Raw genomic sequence first — 19,131 nt, forward strand, 5'->3', positions numbered from 1 at the left:
CTCTAGCCACCTAGTTTTTTAGAATAGTTAATAATAATGAACATACAACAAAAATGTTTACTTTTCATGCTTTAATCTAGTTGGATTGTCACAATTACCTAAGAATTTCAGGCTGATTCTCCAGTTGATAAATAGTCAAAGGATATGAACAGACAATTTTCAGATGAAGAAATTAAAACTATTTCTAATCATATGCTGTGCTCTAAATCATTATTAATCAGAGAAATGCAAATTAAAGTTGGTGTCCAGAAAAACAATAGTAATATTGTTTCCACACTCTTGATTTGATGGCTCGAATCTGCCAGAAATAACTGTATTTAACTTTAATCTAATATTCAGGCACTTCTAGTCAGCCCCAAGATAATTTAATGAATCCCCAGGAAGAAAATCCCAATGTATGACAAGCCTATTCTGGGTTAAACGTTCAGTAATCGAGCCACAAATCACATTCCTTCAGGACCCCACCCTGGAAAGAATCAAAGGTTCTGTTCCGCACATGGAAAATTTGAACAGAGTGAGAGACAAATACCTGACCTTCCTATTTTTAGAAGGGGGCACTTCACTGGGGTGGGGACTGGCACCAATTACCACGGATGGCTGGAAGCCAGGACCTAAACTAGATAAATTACTCTGAGTACCACCCTTAATGTATTTCCCTACAAAAACCCTTTTTATCCTCAATTTATAGCCCACAACAAAAGTTCCTCCATTTTTCTCGGAGTTCCCGAATACATAAAGGGATTGCAATACTGGCATGGAGTAGTTTGTAGAGAGACGAAAGAATCTGTGAAAATGAAAAAGCAAATCTTCTGTCTGCATATAGCAGACCTGGAGCTGAAGCTTTGAGAGGGTCAGAGCTAGAATTCTAAGGGTCGATCCTAAATCCTACAATCGTTGCCCTAAGAGGAAAGAGCTTTTGTAACACTTCAGCTGAAAAGAGCGGGCATTTTCCACCTAGAGACCAAGCAATATGCCCAGCTTACGGCAGAAGATGGGGAAAGGCTCTTGAAGAGTAGAGAAATTTCTCAATAGGCACTGTAAGATGAAAACTTAGGTCTGATTCTTTAAAAAAAAAAAAAAAAAAAAAAAAAAAAGTGAATGGGATGGGCAGGAGGACCGGAGTTCAAATATGATCTCAGACACTTAACACTTCCTGGCTGTGTGAGCCGAGGGAAGTCACTTAACCCCAACTGCCTCAGCAAAAACAAAACAAACAAACAAAAAAGAATCGGATTTCTTCAGGAAGGATCCAAAGGCTTTGTGTTCCACCAGACACCGATGCTCGCTTTCATCTCTCCCTGAAATTATTCATGGATAAGGGAGAAGTCTGCAGTTTCGAATCAACAAGGGATAATTGGGACCGGGAATTTTGACAGTGTCACCATAATCAGTAGGTGTCAGAGACAGAAGGATTCGGAGGTGGGCTGAGAAGGGAAGCTGAGCAATCCACCAGAAACCATTTAGTGCCAGCTTCGAAGGGCCCCCCAGGCTGAGTGGTTTAGCGTTTAGGGACGTCTTACAGCGGTCTCTGCGTAGGGATAAAGAACATCCCCCTGGCTCTCGGTCCCAGCCCGAGACGCTTTGAAAGTGGGAGGGGCAGAAGGTTTTCCTCAGAAATGGGAAGAACACTCAGCTCTCCAGTGGCCCCGAAGTTTGGCTGCACGAAATATAACCGGAAGGGTCCTCTCTATTCCTTCTCCAGCCGCGCCCCCATGCCCAGCACCCTCCACCCGTCCTGGAGCCTGTTCTAGGGAACAGGACAGAATTTAGGACTGGAAAGATCAACGAATCCAAGCTCCTTGTTTTACAGATGAGGAAACTGAGGCCAGGAGCTTCAGTGGTTTGTGTATGAACCTCAGTCCTTTGATTGAGGGGTCTTTCCATAATCTGGGCCTCTTGCCCGGGGAGAGTCCGAGGAAACGACTCAGAGCTTCGCTTGGCGGAGCAGAAGCAAAGATTCCGGGGTCCCGAGCCCCGCCCCCACCCCATCCCCCTTTGACCCCCGGGCTAGGCCCAGCTTCGGCAGACCCCACCCCCGGCCGATCCTGGCGGGATGGGGAGGGTTGGACGGCTCTTGCCCGGCTCTCGCGTTCCCGAGAGCCCCAAACCTGACCCGGGCCAGGGGACTTACTGTGCGCGTGCGCCCAGGTGAGAGCTCCCGGAGCCGGGGCCGACCTGGTGGCCCGCCCCGCCCTGCCCAGCCGGCCCGGGCACCTGCGCAGGACACTCCTGGTTCGTGTTTGCCTTCCCGAGCCCCCACGGGGCGGGACCAGGAATTAGGAAATGGAAGATGTGCCGGAGGCTCGGGATTCCCGCGCCCGGGACCGCCCGAGGGATCGAGACCACCGCCCGGAACGACGGAGAGACCGAGACCACCGCGACCACCGGCCAGAGAGACAGCGGGACCGAGATCGCGGCCCGGAGAGACTGCGGGACCGAGACAGACGGCGGGACCGAAACGGGGACCGACCTAGAGACCGGGACAGGCGGGGCGAGCGAGATCCGGATAGAAGAGGGGACGGGGATCGGGACCGGCGGGAGAACAGAGACTGGGACAGGCGGGGGGACCGAGATGGGGAGCGGCGCAGCGAGCGAGACTACCGCCTGGACAGACAGGACTGGGAACACCCCCGTTCGAATGGACAAAGGGGTCGAGAAAAATCTCGCCAAAGCCGGACCCAGGATGTACCTTGGGAGCCATCCGGAGACAGAGCCCCTCCCCCCTGGTCTGCCCCGGGGCAAATGCGAGATCCTTGGGCCCAGAGAAATGCGGGCTTCGTCCGGCCAGAGAGGTGAGCAGGACTGTGTGGGAACAACTTAGGGAGCCCCTCGAGTCTGCGGGAAGGGGAGGGGGGAGCCCCTTTAGCTCCTCTCCCCGCCCCCCATCCGTCTCCCAAGCGGTCCTTAAAGTGGGCGGAAGAGTTAGGTCTGAATTGGGATGATACCTCGGGAGCAATTTGGCCCCATCCCAGGTTGGTCTAAGAAGTAACTGATTCTTCCTCAGGAAGTGTTAGCTTTCCACAGGAGGTGGCTCCGAGGAGGGCGTGAATTCTGGCTAAGCGGTGCGGGACAATTAAGGACAGCTGGCTAGCACCTTGGCCGGCTCTTTGCTCTATCTCTAGCCGGGTGTTCTACATACACACAGTAGGTCTTTACTAAGGACTGGATGAATTGATTTGAAAATATGCTATTCTCCTCCTGGATTTCCCAAATGAGCAGGAACTGCTTTTGCGTTTTTTTTTTGTTTTTTTTTTTAAACCCCAGCACTGGTGCTTGGCACAGTAAGGCACAACTTAATAATTGCCTGTTGAATGATCATAACTCTTACTTGCAGCGTTACATCCTATTTTATTGGTAGCCTAACCTTACCCCTAGATTCCGCCCCGGGCTGGTATTACTTTTTCTTCCTTCTAGAAGAAGAATAACTTCTGGAGGTGATGTCTTGACTTTCAGGTGAATTGCTGTGCAAAGTCATCAGCTTCACTGTCACCTCCAGAGTTAAGAGTTCAGTGTTAAGACCTAGGTCATAGGTGAGGTCTTTCATAGCAAAGAAACCCTTAACTGTGCCAAAATTATTCCAAAATCACCCTCATCATTGCACCTGATTCCATGTTTGATATTGTTGAGGGTGGTAGCCCCTTGGTATACTTTGTTTGATCTCCAACTTCCTTTGGGACTTGGATCTTTGATACAAGATCTGGTCAAACTAGTTTGGGGCTATCTGAGCTGGCCGGGGTTTTACAGCCCCCATTCTAATCTACTCAGATAGACCAAATGGCATCAGGAAATTCCTTTTGGGAAGAGACTTCTGTCTGTCCCCAAAAGATAACAAGAGAATCCTTATCTTAATTTACATCACTCTTAGGAACCTCCTTACATCACTGCATAAAAGAGAGAACTCAAGTTATACCTACCCAGGACTTACATATTCTGACTGATATTTATGTCTCTGAGTTACCACAATTCTGAGTCCTTCAGTCTCTTAGAGAGGAGAATGTAAAGGATTTTGAAAATCTGGGGGTCAAGTACAATCCTGTCATTTCCTTACTATCCAAGCTGTCTTTACAACCTTCCTTCTATTTAATAGTAAATCTGTATTGGTAGCCCATCCCTACCTCTGACCTGCACCCCCATTCACCTCCCTTTCCTGGAATGTTGCTCATTACTAAGCCAGGAAGGTTGTATGTTATTAAACAATTAAATACTTAACTCAGTGGATAATTACAGCCCTAAAGTGACTGAGTTCAAATCTGGCCTCAAACTTTTACTAGTTATGTGACCCTGGGCAAGTCACTTCATCTTGTTTGTCTCAATTTCCTCATCTGTAAAATTAGCTAGCAAAGAAAGTGTTAAACTACTCCAGTATCTATAAGGGGAAAAAATGGAAACATGGAGAGTTGCACTCAACTAAGACAATTCAACTATGACAAGAATATTTATCTAGCACTAACTATATATGTGCAAAATACTGAGCATGCACAACAAGAAGAATCAGCTAATGTTTGGCTTTAAAGAATTTTGAGTTGTGCTGAAGGTAGGCAGTGGGGGATAAGGGTGCTAGAGGAGAGCTCGAAGTGCTTTTGTGTTAGTAGAGAGATTATAGGAGAAGAAGGGGGATTTCTTGGAGGAGGAGGTAAGAGTCCTTGTTGAACCCTGAAAGAAATTTAGAAAACCTGATCTTGGTGAGGTCTTACTCTGGATTAGCTATATTTATACTTACTGAACTATTTCAAACTTGCTCTAATCTGTAGCAGGGTTTGCTGCTCAGCTACTGGGATAAAGAAATGATCTCTCCCCTTACCACTTTATTTGGCACAGCTTTCCCCATTGACTCCCACCTTAAGCAATTTTGCATTGCAAATATAGTAATCTGGGGCATTGTAGAGTCAAACAACCTTCCTTTGTGATTCTCTACTGTTGAAGAGACTTGAGTCCTTTGGGGCTAGGGAGAAAAGTTAATAGTAGGTGGCTTTATGTGAATTTGTGGTGGGGGTGCTTTGGGGTTTCTACTATGTCTCCAAACATCCAGCTAGTGTTTTCCAAAGAGTTATTCCCAAGGAATGTATGTGAGAGATGTCTTGGAGTTAGTGGGCTAGCTTGGAAAAGGCAACAGTGTGGGAAGACTTCAAACTCCAATGTTTTCAATGTCTTGAGCTCCAAAAGTTCATTTTTCCCCCCCTTAAACATTATTATTTTCATTTGGTAACTATTTGTTCATTAATAATTGGTTGGAATATCTCTTCTTAAACATTAGTTAAAATGTTGGGGTTCAAAGGAGACCCCCAAAATTTGAGGTTCCAGACCAGTGTTGCTAGATGTCTCAAAAAATTTTCAGGCTTGGAATCATTTCCAAGTCAAAGGGGAAAAATTTATTATAATTATTACACCAATTGAAGCTGGCTCCAAAAGAGTTCCAAAAGAATTAAGCAAAGAATCTGGAGCCAGGAGATAAATTTATGGGAAAAAGATCTTGTGCTTAGTGATATGCTGATTTTATGGCCTTTGGGGTGGAATTGAGAAGTCATTGGAGATGAGTAGTGAATGCTATGGCTTTGTGGTGGAGTTCCACCCCATTATTGAATTCTGTGGCTTAGATAGTCTCTGAAACTTTGTTGTTATTGACCAACTATTGTTATTAAATCCTGCATTGTTTGCAGAACTGGGGCAATTCCCAGGTTTAGGGTTAGGACCAAGTAGCTTTAGGATTATTGCTCTGTCCTCCCTGGGAGCAACATTACTCTAAAACACCTCTTCTTAAAACAATATTATCCATATTTGGTAATTAGTTATTTGTTTTGCTGGGTTTTGTTTTTGGCAAGGCTATTGGGGTTAAGTGACTTGCCCAGAATCACCTAGGTGAACCACCTGTTAAGTGTCTGAGGTCACATTTGAACTCAGATTCTTTTGACTTCAATGGAACTTGAGAGTCAGTGCTCTGTTTAATTGGAGCATCTGGGTCAAAAGCAGGTAAAGAAGGGCAGGGAGAGAAATGTTAGCCTTTATGAATAGAAATGATACTTGAAAATAATTTTGAGAAGGTCCCTTTCTCCTGGGTGGCAAGTAGCAGCAGATGCTTGAAGTCAGTAGTATTCCACAGGCCAACTGAGCAGAAGGGGGATCAGCTAAGGTTTAGAAAGTGTCTGTGTGGTTACAAAGGAGTTGGGCCATATCTTAGGTAAAACCCCAGACACACAAGATGTTTTCCTCAAACCAAGATCCAGAAACCAGCAGCCACGTAAATGGAACACAGCATTCTCATCTGTCCCAGGAGGCAGCTCTGCTGCCTCAGTTTCCTCATCTGTAAATTGAAGGGTCTGGTCTGGATGAACTCTGAGGTCCTTTTCAGTTATAATTTTGTTTTTGAAATAATCCTTCATGGAGAAGTCTTTGTTCTTCTGGATTCCTAGAGGGGGAGAAGACTTTTATCTGGGGCTTGATCTCCTTTCTCATTTAAATTCCTTCCCCCTCCTGGAGTCCCTGCCCAGCTTTCTGCACCCTAAGTGGGAAGAATTCTGTTCTTGAAACACTTTTAGCCATTTCATCTATGCTTGCTGTTTGGCCAACATGTGCCAGGCAATCATTAATTAACAAATAATTACTAAATGGGGATAATAATGTTTGTCTCACTGGGTTGTAATGAGGATCTCATGAGAGATAACAGGCAAAGTGCTACCATGTGAGCACTGTTGATACAAAGACAAAAGGCTTACATTTTAATGGGGAGAGACAAGGTCAGGTATCTGTGTCTGTAAGCATTTATTAAGAGCCTGCTATGTGCCAGGGAGTGTGCTAAATGTTGGGGGTACAAAAAAGAGGCAAAATACTGATAAATTACACCACACGTACACAATAGACCAAATCCACAAAAAGGAATTTTAGGAAGAAGTATACTAAAAGCTGGGGAAACAAGAGAAAACAAGCATTTATTAAATGCCCACTATGTGCTAAGCTGGCAGCTTAAGTGGCTCTGTTGAACACTGAGTTCAGATTTGACCTCACGTAAAGTTGGGTAACTCCGGGAAAGTCCCTTAACCATGTTTGCCTCAGTTTCCCCATCTATAACATGAGCTGGAGAAGGGAATGGCAAACTACTGCATTATCTTTGTCATGAAAACCCCAAATGGGTCACAGAGTCAGGCTTGACTGAATGACTCAACAACAAACACTACAGTATAATTGGCAATACTATATTTTATGCACTTTAAAACATTATTCTGAGAAGAGCCCATAGCTTTATCAGATTGCCAGTAGACCTATAACACACTAAAGGTCAAGAACTCCTGGTAGTGAGAGAAAAAAGAACAGAGTTTTGGGGTCTACCAATCATGGGTGGGGTCCAACCAGCAAATAAATCTAGAAAGGATTCAGAGGCCTGGACTGCCAGGGCTGTTTCATTCTTTGTTATTTGTGGGTACTCTGGTGGATGGCTGTATACCTGACCCTGGGCCTTTTTGGGGTTGCTAATTCCCACTTTATGTTGTTGTTGTCATTGCAGTGACTATCCTTCCCGCAGATCTCCGCCCTTTAGCCCAAGGCCTGGATTGGAAGAGGTGGAATACTACGAGTCTGAGGCTGCTGGTCTCCTGGAATGCCACAAATGTAGATACCTGTGCACCGGGAGAGGTGAGATGGGATGCCAGGTTACCTCGGCCACTCACACCGCCATTGGGGATTCTGGCTCAGAGTAGGGGAAGGGATTCAACTGGTCTTCTTATCTTTTAGTTCCTGAGAGTTTGGTTACCTTGCTCTAGTGAGACAAATGATCTAAGGAAAGAATGCCTGAAAGATCACTGCAAAAACTGGCTTAAGAGGCAGCTAGTAGAGTTCCAGCCCTGGAATCATAATTACAAGTTCAAATCTGGCCTCAGACATGGAATATATTTATTTACAAGCTGTATGTCCCTGAGCTAGTCACTTCACCCCACGTGCCTCACCTTCCAACCCTACCAAAAAATAACAATGTCTAGCTACCCAGAAGTTAAAAACAGTGGTGTGTTTATTGAAGTGCTGGACCTATCACCCATCTCATTTAAAATGCAGTGTGTCATGGTGAATAGAGCTTTGGATTTTGAGTCAGGAAGAACTGACTTCACTTTGTGTCACTAAAATGTCTTACTTTAGACACTTAGATTATCTGTGTGACCCGGGCAAATCAACCTCTCTTGAGCCTCAGTTTCCCCATCTATAATATACAGATAAATAATTGCAGCACTGGCTCCCTAAGTTGTTAAGGAGTAAATTAAGATATGAGTAAAGCACTTTGCCAACCTTGGAGTGCTGTGTTAGAGAACACAGAGAACCAGGCTGCTGAAAAACATGGATCAGAAAACTTCTGCTAAGTCCAGATGAAGATACAGCTAAGGCACTCTTGGATGCCATGCACAAATAACAGTTGTAGGAGAACAAGGTTGCTGCAATATATGGATCAGAAGACTTATGGTAAGTCCAAATCAAGATCCAAGTGAAGCACTTTGTAAGACAACTAGAGTGTTGGAATATGTGGATCAGAAAACTCCTGCTAAATCCAGATCAAGATATAAGTAAAGCACTTTGCAAACCTTGGAGCACAAATAGAAGTTGTTAGAGAACTAGAGTGTTGGAATATACACTTCTGGTATAAGTCCAGATCAAGCTAACAAGGAAAGAGATAGCTAGAAGTGTCTAAGGCAGGATTCAGATTGAGATCTTCCTAACCACCCAGTCCAAGACCATCTCCTATATCAGCCAGCCCTTATTCTGGCCAAAATGTTCTCAGAGCCTCATTTGAAAAAATCGGGGAAATTAAGCCATTGATCATTTGATAGGATAGGGAGATGATCTGTGATTTCACTGGTCTTATTACCACCTTAGTCACCAAAATGCCTTTCCACTGCAGTGAGTGCAGAAACCCTGAGCCAGTTTCTGGTAGAGTTTCTGACCCTGCTTACAACGTGGAAAATCTGGTTTGGCAGGTGAGTTATGAGATCATATGACTTAGACAGAACACCGTCTGGACTAATTTTGCCAAGCCCTGGGACGGCAGGTGAATATTTGCTGCTTGGGGGGAAAGAAAGACATAATCGGAGTGCTCATGCCCAGAAATAAAGCCTGGGATCTCCAAGGCAATATAACAATTATAACATTATAAAACTTCGTAAGTGGGATTCTGTACAGTCATCCAATTACCACCACTTCCTCCTTGTATCAGAGAGACAATGACAGGCAGAGTAAAAGCTAGAGAAGGCTAGTATTGTTAACCTGTCTCCTCCCTACCAGGAAGAGACTGGCAGGTGAAAAAGGTGAGGGGTTTTTTCCCTTACCTTGACTCATTCTGCCATGGGAAATGAGAAGGGCTCGAAATTGCACTTTAGACTCAGTATGTATCTGGCTTTTTTTTGGTTGGAGTTTCAAGATGAGATTTTTGAGGTGGTGGAGTAGAAAGCGAACAAGTTGAGGACTATAAGAATCTTGGTTACCCAGAGCTCAGCATAGAGTGATGGAAACTACCACCAAGAAAAGCAGGCTGTCCCCAGACTTAGAATAATATCTGAGCAAAGGTTACCATCTGATCTGGTTCTTTATCCCAAGCTAAGAACTTTTTTGACTAAATTCTTTATTGATTAAATGATATCCCATCAGCAAACATGGCTAGACTATCGACTTCACCTAACTTCAATGTATCATAGATTTAAGATCTCAAGAAATCACAGAGGCCATTGAATACAATTCAATTTAAAATTTTAAAATATTTTTTAATATTGTTCTTAAATTATCACTTTTTTTTTCTTCTATTTCCCAGCCCTGGGAGAAAAAAAGAAAACTTTTGTTAACCCATGTATAGTCAAGCAACACAACTGTTTATATTGACTGTGTCCAAAATCATGTCTCATTTTGTACATCAGTCCATCATCTCTGTCAGATTGTAAGTAGCATTATCTCCCATCACCTGGAAGCCTCTGATCCCCATATTTTACAGATATGGTAACTCAGGCTGAAAATTAATTGTTTTGCCTTAGATCACATAGCTAGTAAGGATTCAAACTCAGATATTCCCAGCTCCAAGTCTTTACCCACTGTATGCCCTAGTACCTATTCTATAGGAAGTATTCATATTTTGGGCTAATAGAAAGTGGAAGCAATTATTCAAGAAATTTGAGCCCAAGCCCCATTTTTGCCTACAACCCCACTCCATCCCCACCCCAAACATTATAAACAATGTCTCTAAAGCAGCTGAACTTGAAGAATCAAACCAAATCAGCAAGCATTTATTAAGCACCTACTTTGTGCCAGGCACTGTGCTAAGTACTAGAGAATAGAGTGAACAGATATTTTACAGGCAAAGACTTGGTGATTAAAGGGATATTTGTGGCAGGAAGAGCAGCATAAGTTATTCAAAAAAGTATATTCAGTAAGCAAAGAACAGTGTCCTCGTCAAGTAGACAGAGTAAAGAACTATGAGAGAGAAACTGAAGATAGAAGAGAAAAGGGAAAGTGAATATCCCAGAAAAGTGAAAGGAAATGGAATTGAGGGCTTAGCTGTAAGAATTAGCCTTGATGGTAAGGAGAAACATGTCCAGTAGTATGGTGGTAGATATTTAACAATTGGCTTTTCACCCGATGAAAATGTTTGCACAGCACACTTCAAAATTTAATATGCTGAGGCAATTGGGGTTAAGTGACTTGCCCAGGGTCACACAGCTAGGAAGTGCTAAATATCTGAGGTCTGATTTGAATTCAGGTCCTTCTGACTTCAGGGCTGGTGCTCTACCCATTACACCAACCTAGCTGTCCCATCAACATTTTTTCCATCACTTTTTTCAAGTCTACAAAATCAACAACAATAAATCAAACCCTGGTAAGTTGCTTTTGTCAAGCTTGCACTGAAAATTTCACAATCATTTGGCTGCTTTGAACTAATGCTTCTGAATATGACTTCCTCAAAGGTGGGACTGATTAAAAGTAGTTGAAATGAGAGTAAGTTTGGCTGAACAAGGAGGGAAAGTGAGAGACATCACCAAGAAGGGTCTTAATCTCAGTAGTAGATGGTATTTTTGCTGTGAGTAGGAGAGATTGGGAGAGGGGTATTGAGGAGGATTAGGAATCAAAAAGAGACAGATTAGTGAATAGCAGAAAGGACCTGATGTACTAGTGACTAGGCCTGAATAACATTTCTTTGAAATTTAGGAGTTGAGGTTGTTGAAGTTGGAATTTAAGGGGAATTTTGACAAGAACTTACCTTGCCTTATAAAGTTGCAAGAGTTGGGAATGCCTGATTTTGTAACAGGAATGAGACCAAGAGCTGGGCTTCCAGCGGTCCATAGTGTCCACCACTAAAGATGTCATTCTGGTCTCAAACCCACATTCCTCCTCATTTTATCTCCTTCATTTATCAAGATGCTCAAAATTGCTGAATTGTAGATAGCAAAGTCTGGTGACATGACTGAAATTAAGGGTCATTTAATTCATGAATATTAAGTGAGGTCCAGGGATTCAGTCAATGCAAGAAACTGTATATAAAATCACCCACTTCCTTCAGGATGGCCAATCTTTCTGATGTGAGATGTGATGATTTTCTTGTCAGGTTAATGACACTGGTGGTAAGGACAAAAAAATTTTGATGCCGTCTGTTTTCTTGTTGTCCCCATCACAGATGCTATGAACTTACCCCCTTCACTTTTATCTCCTACACATTCACACACACAAGTGCACACCTGGCAATGAAATCCTTGCCTTGGAAACTTCCTCTAGAGGGAGTGACTCGTCTTTGATTCTGGGCTAAAGCCACTATTGATTCATGTCAGGAGACTGATTCTAAATTTGTAGTACTGTTGGAAATCATTCTTACTGGTAAAATCAGGATAAAATTTGTAATGGTGATATGCTGGACTTTGCAACAGGAAACCTGAGTTCAAATCTTACCTCAGATTCTTATTAGCTGAATGATCCTGGACAAGTCAGTTTTCCCCCTCAAGATAATAGGAATAATAACACTTGCCTAGAAGTTGTTGGGAAGATCAAATGAGAATCTATGCAAAAGTTCTTAAATCATTATATAATGGCAAGTTATTATTACTATCTACATCTCAAAATTGTTGTAAGGAAAGGAATTTCTAATTCACATCCCTGTGAACGCTAACAACCTCTGGTCTGGATGGATCAGAACCAAACATGATTGTAAGTATGCAAGGATTTAGAGAGGTCTTAAAGAAGCTCATTCTTCTGCATGGAACAGGGATGTAAAGACATATCAGTTAGTTAAATAGCACATAGAGATTCCTCCAGCATAGTAATGAACATTTGGCTCATCTGATAATTGACCTAGAATATCCTCTTTTATAACAAGATTGACTGAGAGGACTAGAGATTCAAACAAGTAAGCTTCCATTATCTTCACACATAATGCACACAACCATAAATACGTTTGTCTTTGTGTATTTTACAAATGTGATTAGGCAGAAAAAAAAGTTACATAAAAACAATATAGCAAATAAAAATACAGCATGCTATTAACTAAAAATAGAGATTTTTCTTATGAGTAGTATCTTTTTAATTGCATTGTCTTTAAACTCACGTTGAGATTTTTCTTTAGACTTGGGACAGTTTTTTGTCAAACTGGTTAAGCTATTAGTAACACATAGAAATAGGATAAAATGTCTTCCTTCTCTAAAACCATTAACACTTGCTTTCCTACGGAGACATGTGGTTTTCTTCTCTTTGAGAGAGATGGTTTTTGGTCCTTTGGAAAGACTTTTTAAGATCGACCTCTTTTAAAAATGGACTCGATCCCTGGCGACTTCATCACCAGCTGCTCCTGAGGAAGCTTTGGCTGCCGGGGCTTTCGTGGGGGAGGTGGACACAAAGGCGGTGGTGTGAGCTGCATGCAGAGGGGGAGGTGACCTCCATGTTGGAAGAGAAGCCTCATCAGAACATAACCCATCCTTCCACTTCTTGATCTTTGCAGCCTGCTGCCAACTGATGGAGGTCCTGCTGAACTTGCTGATTCTGGCCTGTAGCTCTGTGTCTTACAACTCGACCGGGGGCTACACAGGGATCACCAGCCTTGGGGGTATTTACTACTACCAGTATGGAGGAGCCTTCAGTGGTTTTGATGGTCCTGATGGGGAGAAGGCCCAACAGTTGGACATCCAGTTCTACCAGCTCAAGCTGCCCACGGTGACGGCAGCAATGGCTGTTGGAGGGGGTCTCATGGCCTTCTCCTGCCTCCTTATTCTCCTGGGTGTCCTTCGGGTCCCGTGGCACTGCCCGTTGTGGCTGGTGATTGAAGCTCTTTTGGATATACTCATCTCTATCGGCTACATCCCGGCTTTGTATTTCTATTTCCACCATCTCTCCGCAGCCTACAGTTCTCCTCTGTGTAAAGAGAGGGAGACCTTGTACCAGAGCAAAGGCTACAGAGGTTTCACTTGTAGCTTCCATGGTGGAGACATAGGGGCTGGACTTTTTGCAGCCATTGGAGTAATTGTCTTTGCTGTAGGGGCTGTTCTAGCCATCAGGGCGTACAGAAGAATCCAAAAGCCTGAAGGGAAGCCAGCAGTGACATATGAATTATAGGCTTTTATCAATTGCTGCTAAATCTCAAAAACCTCTTCGTCTTATTTGGGAACAAGCTGTGGATGGGTGGAAACAGCCTTCCCATGGTGAGACTGGTGCACGGTGGAGAATGTAACAAATTTTGAATTCTTTTTCCCTGGGAAAATTTCCTTAGGAATAATCACAAACCAAGACCTGCAGAGCTCTGAACTAGAGTAATATGTAGTAGCTTCTCTGAACTTGGCTTTTTTTGTGTTCAGTAGAAGCCAGATTCATTGGCACAATTGTACCCAATGTCTTCCAAACACAACCATAAGCCAAGGAAACAGGAATTCCTCATTCCTCCTCTACTCTGCCATAACTTTCCGGTACCTCCTTGCATTTTAAGAATTAAGGCAGATGATTTTTATTAGATTTTTCTTAAAAGAATAACATTAGCTGGAAGTGGGGAATAAGATAGGGAGAAAGGCACCTTGAACTATAATAAACAAATTGGATTACTGACAAATTAATCCCAGAAGCCTTTCATTTTAGAGTTCCAGCTAATAATATTGCTGACCCAATATTGCCATTCATTATTCTATCTAATGTGAATGTGCTTTATGTGAGAGAGCTTAAGGTGATATCGGAAATTCAGGTACAAACTCAATATAGTGTCCCAGCAGCTAAAGTCCAAAGCAAAACCTCCTTTGATCTAAAGTGATTCTGTGACCTTGCTGTACCTTAAGTCACATTCTTTGTACATTTGCTCTAAGCAAATTCAATCATTAAAAATCCATTTTTGCATAAAACTTAAGTTGGTGTCAGAGTTGTAAACTCTTCACTTTACTTAGTAGAATTCCTTTAATTGTACATTGCCAAGAAATTTATTAAGAATATAATTGGATTCATGTACTTACTTTTTAAAGGAAGGCAATATGTGAAAGGATAGGACACTAAGGGGCACCATAGTGGATAGAACACCAGGCCTGGAGTCAGGAACTGACATCTTCCTAAATTCAAATCTGGCTTCAGATACTTGCCAGTTGTGTGAGCCTGAGCAAGTCACTTCATCCCATTTGTCTCAGTTTCCTTATCTATAAAATGAGTTGGACAAGGAAGGACATAATTGAACAACAACAAATATAAAAGGAAAGCACCCCATTAAATGACGCAAGTAGAATCCTTACCATCTCTCTGTTCTGGGTCCTACACGCTCCAAAACTACTAAAGCAAATCTGGCTCTTTTCCTTCAGTATATTCTCCTTGCTTTAACCAGTGGCATCTTCAGGGTTGGTTCAGCTGACCTTGAAAGTTAAGTGGGATGAGGTTTGGTTGGGTAACTACTGGGAAGGCTAGGAGTGGCTATAGGAACCCAGCCTCCCACAAAGCTGGCCTCAGGCACCCAATGGGACAAGGATACTGAAGTCCATAGGAGAGTGGTGCTGGGGAATCATTCCATTTTGGAGTCTACTTGAAAGTTGGGTTAATTGTTGCTAATTATTTAAGTGAAATCATTGGCCTGAATGTAGAAAACAAACATGTAGATTCAAAGCTGTAAGAGACTTCAGTTATCATCTAGGTTTTCGTTCAAATGCACCAAGATCTGGCAAGGTTACTTGATTTGCTTGTCAAGGTCCAGCTAATAGGTAGAGATGGGATTTGAACTCAGTTCCTCCAGACAAGAAAGCATGGCTCTTGCTGCAAAGTTGATACCACATGTGACTGGGACAATGAATTTTTATGTCCATTAATGTTCTGTGGGTAAATACCAGTGGGTTTTAGGTGGCCGTATTTCATAGTACCTTTCTGGAAAAGAGTTCTCTGTCATGGCTAATAATTTATAGTCATGTACTTTTGATACTGGATTTAAATCCGTGCCTCTGGATCACTACAGAAAGGAGTCCACAGATCAATATTTAAATCCCAGCATTATTAACATGTTTTATTTTTGTTCAGCTACCAAATGTGAATGATTCACAAAAATAAATTAAATCTATCTTTTGTACACTGACAATATCATACATATGTATTACCAATCTGTAAATATTATGTAGGTGCTATTGATAAGTAAAATATAAACTCCCTTAAGTGTTACTGTAAAAAGGTTAGCTTTTTGTGATCATTTTTTTTCATGTAGTGGTTATAGCAAGAAGAGTAATTGATTTGTGTCAGATCTCATAGGTTTCATGCCAGGTCTGTCATATATTTTCTAGCTGTGTGATATAAAGCTTGTCACTTAAAAGTCTCTGAGTCAAATTTATCATGTTTCTTACACACCTAAAAATTGTATCAGAATGGCAAACTTTACAGAGAGACTCACTAGAATTCCTTGAATGGTACATTGCCAAGAAATCTTAAAAATATATAACTGGATTTTTTTTTTTTAAAGAACATGGTATGTAAAAAGAAAGGGCCACTAGATGGCATCCTAGTGGACAGAATGCCAGGCGGGATGTAAAAATACACCACACAGTGTGATTAGCAGAGTTGCTCAATAAGCATTTATTAAAGAACTTTCTGTATACCAGGTTCTCTAAGCACTGAGATTTCAAAGAAATTAAAAATATGATCTCTGTTTTCAAAGAGTTCACATTCTAATGAGAGAAAACAATGGGCCGATGCGTAGGTATATCCCAAAGAGTAAATGGGAGGTGATCTCAGTGAGAACTAAGAAGGGCCTCTTGCAGAAGGGAGAATCTGAGCTGGGTCTCCAGGAAAGTCTTGGAAACCAGGAGGCAGAAACCAGGAAGAAAAACATTCCAGGCTTGGGGAAGAGAGCAGAGGCAGGTGTTAGTATCTTGCGAGGAATGGCAACAAGACCCGGAAGGATCATAAGAGTCCTGGGAATGAAAGGAGCTACTGTATGAGCAGCAAAGATATGCTGTAAGATTTGGCCCTAATTTTCAGTGTGGGTGGATCTGTGGGTAGGTCTTTTTTCTCCTAGGAATTCAAGCTCTAGCTAAGGTCTCCTGCTTCCCATGAACTTTCAGTAGACAAACAGTAAGGGAAGAACAGGTGTACTTTGAACCAAAGGCCAAGTTGACTCCTTGTCATATTAGGTATCTGTAAGGGCTGTTCAGACTCTTATGTCCCAGGCAGATTAACCCATTTCCTTTGCCCAGCCTACCTTCCATGGCTGGAATACTATCTCTTCCACCTCCTATTCAAGTCTGTCTTGAGTCCTAGAATTGTCCATCTTTGAAACTATTTGTAAACCATTTTTGGAGACACCAAAATGTAATAGTTTTATCTTTGTACTGGATTTGGAGTCAGGAAAATCTAAAATTTGAATTCTTCCTTAGGTAGCTGTATAATTCTGGGCAAGGAATTTAACCTGTCAACTTCAGTTTCCTTATTTGCAAAATGGGAATACTCGTAGTACCTACTTCCCAAGATTTTGTTAAGGATTTTAAAGTTCTATCTAAATGTCATTATTGTTCATTTTCCTCCATTAGAACATGTCATTTGTATCCTCAGCAACTACAACAGTGCTAGATACATAGTAGGTGTTTAAGAAATGCTTATTGAAAATTACCTGCAGACCTCTTTGGAAGTCAAAGGGGCCTGTTTAGAAGCAGCTTCTGAAAGCTCCTCTGAAGCATTTTTAATTACATTAATTACACCAGATCTTGTTACTTAACAGCAGTTGTGAGAAACATGATCGCCAGTGATCCAAGGGTACCCAGAGGAGATGAGTTAAGGCTTCCCTTCCCCCAATCCTAATACTCCTGCTAGTCCCTCAAATGAAGCTTTTTCTTAGTGACTAACTGGTTTACTAAGGATTGCATTTTTCTCCTCCCAGGTGTGGCACAAATAGTGGAAGTGATACTGAATGGAATGGTTCTCATGTGTATTGTGGCCTCCTACTTTGTCCTGGCTGGTTTCAGTGCCAGTTTTGCTAGCAGCGGCTTTGGGAACAACTATTATTCCCCCTTTGAAGGCACGGAGCTGGAGCAGGTTCGACAGCTGGATCAGCAGTACACCGTCCTCCGAGCACCGCTTGTGTATGGCGGCTTGGCCTTCTCCCTAGGACTTGGGGTCCTCACCATGGGTGTTTTACTGCAGGGAGCCAAGAGCCTGGAGAAGCTGCCCAGGAAGTGGTTGGTTGTGGAAGCTGCCTTTAGCCTGCTGGCAGCTGCGGGTTACTGCGTAGCCACCGGCATCTACCTTCATGTGGCTCTGCGGATTAATGCCACCGATACCTGCAAAAGGCGGGAGAGGATGTACGCTCGCAAAGGGCTCACCTGGATGAACTGCCAGCTGGCGGGCACTGATGGGGCAGCGGCCACCTTCGCTTGCCTCTTGGTGATCATGTATGGGGTCAGTGCAGTGTTGGCCATCCGGAGTTACAGGCAGCAGCAGCAGTACTACAAGGACACCAGAAAGCCAAGCAGTACGTACAACGGTCCACCAGGCCACTGGACATCAGGAACTCTGTGAGAGGTTCCTCTCCCTATAGCCGTCCCCCCCACCCCAAGTTTCTACTGCCTTTATTTCAAATATTCTCATTTTAAAATCACACATAGTTGCAATTTTTAAAAATATACTTTCTTGATTATGTATAAATGTTCCTTTCCAAGGTACTGTTTTGTGAAGTGTATCAATAAATACTGAGGGACTGACTGATGGATGAATAAGTGCTGGGGAAAGATCACAAACTGTCCCATGTTATAATTACTCCTTTAAATACATTAGGATGCTAGCCTTGCACTCCATTGCTAACCAACCAGACCAAACCCTAAAAGACAAGCTATCTCAGCAAGAGCCAAGTTCAACTACAAATCATAATCCGACTACTTAAGATACTAAAGGATTTATATCTGTCACTTTTCTGATTCATTGCCCAAAGGACAATTTCATTCTGACTCATAGTCTGAAAGACTGAATACTTGAAGCAGCTATGAAGGCTTGCCCTATGTTACAGTTTGATATGAGAGAATGAACTGCAGAAATTAGCATCAATGGAGCCCAAAGAGACTTTAGGGATTATCTAAGGGTGGCCAGAAATGCCATAGTGCACAGAGAACTAGAGCAGAAGTTGGGAAGACATGTTCCTGAATTCAAATGTGGCTTTAGACACTTCTTAGCTGTGTGACCCTGGACAGGTCACTTCTGTTTGCCTCAGTTTCCTTATCGGTAAAATGAACTAGAGAAGGAAATGTCAAACCATGAAGAGTCAGACATAACTGAAGAACATTCCCAACCCTTCCATTTCATGGATTAGAAGATCGAGAGAAACAAACTGACAAAGTTACATTGATTCTAAATTAGTGACTTAACACTTCCTAGCTGTGTGACCCTGGGCAAGTCACTTAACCCCAGCCTCAAAAAAAAAAAAAAAAAATTCTAAGTTAGTGGAAGCCAAAATTTCAACCTATATTCCTTGACAACAAATCCTACACTCCTTCCACTTTGACATGCTTCCTTCAGCATGAATTACATTTTCTTTTTTAAGGACAAAGGCTTATTATATATTACATGTATAAAAAGCTCCTACTTTTTTTTTTTAATACAATAGAGTAGACATTCCCAAAACAGGTAAAATTCTGGAAAAAGTCTATATTCCTTACTCAGCTTTCCTTATGAAAAGTTTGTTTTCATCCACTGGTAGGGTTGGTA

At 42.4% G+C, this 19,131-nt stretch overlaps 1 protein-coding gene across 4 annotated transcripts; it reads left to right on the top strand.

Moving 5' to 3' along the window:
* Positions 1 to 1,198: 1,198 nt before the first annotated feature.
* On the top strand, positions 1,199 to 18,134 carry MARVELD3 (MARVEL domain containing 3). 4 transcript variants are annotated; one of them, XR_012485818.1, is made up of 4 exons: positions 1,199 to 2,792; positions 7,496 to 7,623; positions 12,941 to 13,637; positions 17,315 to 17,451. XR_012485818.1 is itself a non-coding variant. In XM_074286045.1 (4 exons), exons 1-4 carry the CDS (start codon positions 2,284 to 2,286, stop codon positions 17,950 to 17,952), a joined length of 1,380 nt encoding a protein of 459 aa, XP_074142146.1. In that variant the 5' UTR covers positions 1,213 to 2,283; the 3' UTR covers positions 17,953 to 18,134. The 4 variants fall into 4 exon arrangements, 3 of the variants coding, with proteins under 3 accessions (XP_074142148.1, XP_074142146.1, XP_074142147.1); XM_074286045.1 differs by having other exon boundaries at positions 1,213 to 2,792; positions 12,941 to 13,045; positions 17,315 to 18,134; XM_074286047.1 differs by lacking the exon at positions 17,315 to 17,451 and having other exon boundaries at positions 12,941 to 14,323.
* Positions 18,135 to 19,131: the final 997 nt, after the last annotated feature.

Source organism: Sminthopsis crassicaudata, chromosome 2 (genome assembly GCF_048593235.1).
Source record: "Sminthopsis crassicaudata isolate SCR6 chromosome 2, ASM4859323v1, whole genome shotgun sequence".
NCBI lineage: Eukaryota > Metazoa > Chordata > Mammalia > Dasyuromorphia > Dasyuridae > Sminthopsis > Sminthopsis crassicaudata.

What these genes read in the sequence shown, in the direction of transcription:
- MARVELD3 (XM_074286045.1), top strand. Translation starts at nt 2,284, where the DNA reads ATGGAAGATGTGCCGGAGGCTCGGGATTCCCGCGCCCGGGACCGCCCG. An exon ending in GGCTTCGTCCGGCCAGAGAG is followed by an intron (nt 2,793 to 7,495) that starts GTGAGCAGGACT and finishes TTGTCATTGCAG; the next exon opens with TGACTATCCTTCCCGCAGAT. An exon ending in ATACCTGTGCACCGGGAGAG is followed by an intron (nt 7,624 to 12,940) that starts GTGAGATGGGAT and finishes TGATCTTTGCAG; the next exon opens with CCTGCTGCCAACTGATGGAG.